The 3,629-nt window shown below is 59.8% G+C and overlaps 1 protein-coding gene across 1 annotated transcript; it reads right to left on the minus strand.

The window, feature by feature from the left end:
- Positions 1-1,385: 1,385 nt before the first annotated feature.
- LOC108510201 (zinc finger protein 239-like) lies at positions 1,386-3,328 on the minus strand. The gene is given in 3 exon segments (XM_017839882.1): positions 1,386-2,476; positions 2,665-2,743; positions 3,135-3,328. Coding segments are annotated over 3 exon segments (960 nt in total). The 5' UTR covers positions 3,288-3,328; the 3' UTR covers positions 1,386-1,748.
- Between the last annotated feature and the right edge of the window lie 301 nt (positions 3,329-3,629).

Here is a 3,629-nt window from a genome sequence, read left to right on the forward strand (position 1 = left end):
TGGGGCTGCAGGAGCTGCCGGAGCTGCTGATGTGCTGAGCATTGCAGACCCAGAGGGCCTGTCCCTGACCCCCATGGCCTCCATGTCCTGCTGCAGGGCCAGACCTGAGTGTGCTGCTCTGCTGGGCTGGGGCAGGGGCAGGGAGATGGGGGGACCAGGGAGGGGCTGGACTGGGCAGTGCCAGGGAGGGGAAAACCCCAATGTTGAGCTGAAGGGTGTGAGTGGGCAGGGTGGGGGCTCTGCAGGGCTGAGGGGCCTCCAGCCCCTGGCAGTGGCAGCAGGAGCCAGGCAGACACTGCCCCTGCTGCCAGGAACTGGGGGTGTGTGTGCAAGGGAAGGACTCCTGTCTCTGCACAGCCCTGAGGACTCCCAGTGATCCCAGCTAAGCTTCCCAGTTCTCCCCAGTCCCGGTTATTGGGGGGGCAGTGGGGGAGGGGCTTGGGGGGATCCCAAGGGGTGGAGCTGAGTTTGGGGGGGCAGAACTGGCCCTGAAGTAGATCGGGAATGGGGGCCCCCCTGTGTTCCCCCATGTCAAGGCGCTCTGGGGGAGCTTTGGGAGGGCACCTACCCCTCAATAAAGCACCCAGCACACACCAAAAGGTGCTGGGATCTCCCAAAACCTCCCCACAGCCCCACAGTGACCCCAAAAGACACTCAGAGCCCACCCAGGACCCCACCCAACCCCGTTTCGGGGGGCACTTCTCTTGGCACTGGTGGTGCTGGGAGCCCCCCCAGCTGCGGGCGAGGAGCTCTCGGGTGCGCGAGGGGTGGGAAGGAGGAGGTCGATGGGAAAAAGGGGGGTTCAGAGGAGATAAAGGGGTGTTGGGAACCCAAACTGACTGGGAGGGGAGTGGGACCCCCAAAAGTGGAGGGGGAGGAGCTCTGAGGTTTGGAGGATGATGAGAAATGGGTGGGAGAAGTCAGAAGAGCTGGGACAGGGGAGGGTGGGACCCCCAAACTGAGCATGAGGGGGCTGGGGAGTGGGGGATGATGTGGAAGGGGTGGGAGATGGGGAAAAAATGGAGGTTGGGACCCCCAGAGTGATCCTGGAGAGGGCTGGGGATTGAGTGGACTGTGGAAAACTGGAAGGAACAGGGAGAAGGGTGGAAAAGGGGGGGTGGGTCTGGCAGATGTGACAGTCCCATGGGGGTCTTTGGGAACAGGGGTGTTGGCAAAAGGGGGTGGCCCCCTGAGCTCCCAACTTCCTGTGGGGTGCTGGGGGCTGCTGGATCCAATCTCAGCCTTGGATTATGCCAACACTTTCAGTTTAGAGGAATTACAGAGCTGTGACTGCAACACTTTTGTCCCCAGCTTTTAATGATGGCAAATAAAATCTATTGATAGAAATGAATTATTTAGGGTTCCAAATGATCAGACAAAAGATCTTCATCAGAATTATTTACTGCACAATAGAAACACTAAAACTACCAGGAGTACAGGATAAGACAGGACAGTGCCCTACACTAAAGCAATTGTTGAAGCAATTCCACTAAAGCTGGCACAAAAGCAATAATTCTTAATTAGAGATGGATGGAACTCCCCCAGACCAACGCTCATGGGGGGATCTCTGCTCTCAACCTCCAGGAGTGACCTTGGGGGGTCCCCAGCCAAGGCAGGAATCTCCACACACCCCCAAGAAGGGTTCTGTTTGCAGAACCTGCACCTGGGAAAGGGGACTGGCCCTTTGTGGTCAAAAGGGATGGACTGACAGTCACTGGACTCCAGGGGTTGCCTCCCCATCAGGGGGTTCATTTGGGGTGGAAGCAGCAGCTGAAGCTCTTCCTGCAGTCGGGGCACTGGTAGGGCTTCACTTACTGGTGGGTCCATTGGTGTCTGGTCAACTTAGAGCTCTCGGTGAAGCTCTTCCCACACTCCCCACACTTGTAGGGCCGTTACCCAGTGTGGATGTGCTGGTGTAGGATCATTTCAAAGCTCTGGCTAAAGCTCTTCCCACATTCCCCACACTTGTAGGGCTTCTGCCTAGTGTGGATGCACCGGTGCTTCATGAGGGTGGAGCTCTGCCTGAATCTCTTCCCACATTCCCCACACAAGTAGGGCCGTTCCCCAGTGTGGATGAGCTTATGATGGAAAAGGTGGGACCTGCAGTTGAAGCTCTTCCCACATTCCCCACATGTGTAGGGACGTGCCCCAGTGTGAATGTGCTGGTGGGTGAGGAGGCTTGAGATCCTCCTGAAGCTCTTCCCACATTCCAAGCACCTGAAGGGCTTCTCCCTGCTGGGAGGCTGCTCAGAGACCACCAGCTCAGAGCTCTGGGTCAAGCTCTGGCCGCCTTCCCGGCTGGGTCTTTCCTCCTCAGAGCACCCTGGGATGGCTTTGGAGCCCCTCCTGCGGGGGGATCTCCGGCCCTTTTCCTCCCCGTTGCCTTCCTGCCCCGGGGAGCCCTTCAAAACGGCCTCTCCCACCAGGCTCTGCCGGGGGGATTTGTCCTCCGGGCTCTCCGTCCTCAGCTCGGGGCCTGGGGCAGGAAGCAAGAAGGACAGGGAGGGGATTTGCCTCCGGCCCACAGGGAAGGCCAAGGACATCCCCCCAACTCCGGCCATGGCAGGACGGCAGCGGCAGCGGGGTTGTCCTGCAGCCGGGGCCATGCTCGGCTGACAGAGCCAGCACAACACCCGCCCAAAGGGCCACTGACTTCCTCCTCACCTGCCTGGGGGGCCCAAGGCATCTTCCTCTTCCTCGTAGCCTCCTCCTCCATCCGCCCAAGCTTTGGGAAGGACAAATCCTGATAGGGGCGGAAACAAGGGCTGAGTGTGTTGGCTTGGGGGTTCCTCCTGCCCAAGTCCATCTCTAGAACTCACCGGGCATCCTGTGTCCATAAAAACCTCCAAAACACCAGGATCAAGCCCAGAAAAACCCAAACCTCTGAGATTCAGCCAGAAACCCCCTTAGAAACAGCGAGATGAACCCCCCCCTCAAACTCCAAAAAGTTAAGGTTCAGCCAGAAAATACTCCAAAATATGAAGACTTGGCCCAAAACTGTCTCCTAGAAGTTCCCCCTCTCTGGTCTCTCCCCTTTGGGGTTCGAGAGGTCTCTCCTGTCTGGGATGCTGGGGGTCCAACTTAAAAATGCTGGGAGTGTTGGGGGTCCCAGGGGACTCTTCTCTGACTTTCACCTTCGGGGTGCCACGTTCCCAGACATTCCCCCTCTCCAGGTTCTCCACCTTGCTGTCCCAGGGATCCCAGGGGTCCCCACTGTCCAGGCTTCCCGTTCTCCACGCACCCCCTGTTTCAGGCTCCCGGGGGTCCCGGGGCTCCTCCCTCTCCATGCTCCCCCCTCCAGGCTGCCGGGGGTCCCTCAGCTCCAGCATCTCCCTGCTCCGCCCTCCACACTCCGCAGCTCCTGGGCTCCACACCCACCCCCGGCACTCCTGCGGGGTCCCAAACCCGCTGTGTCCCCCCCCGCCAGCACCGGGCTGACAATGGAGCCGGCGGGGCCTGACCCAGCAACACCAACCCCCACCACGGGAGGGGACCTGCATCCCCCACCCACCGCCGGGGCTCTGCCCCCAATCGAGCCCGGCACCCCCCAAAAACACCTCCCACCCTCCCCTAAGAGCCTCCAACGGTGGAGCAGAAACAGCAACAGCAGGAGAACAATTACCCCCCAC

Source organism: Lepidothrix coronata, unplaced genomic scaffold (assembly GCF_001604755.1).
Source record: "Lepidothrix coronata isolate B3197 unplaced genomic scaffold, Lepidothrix_coronata-1.0 Scaffold533, whole genome shotgun sequence".
In the NCBI taxonomy this organism is placed as follows: Eukaryota; Metazoa; Chordata; class Aves; order Passeriformes; family Pipridae; genus Lepidothrix; species Lepidothrix coronata.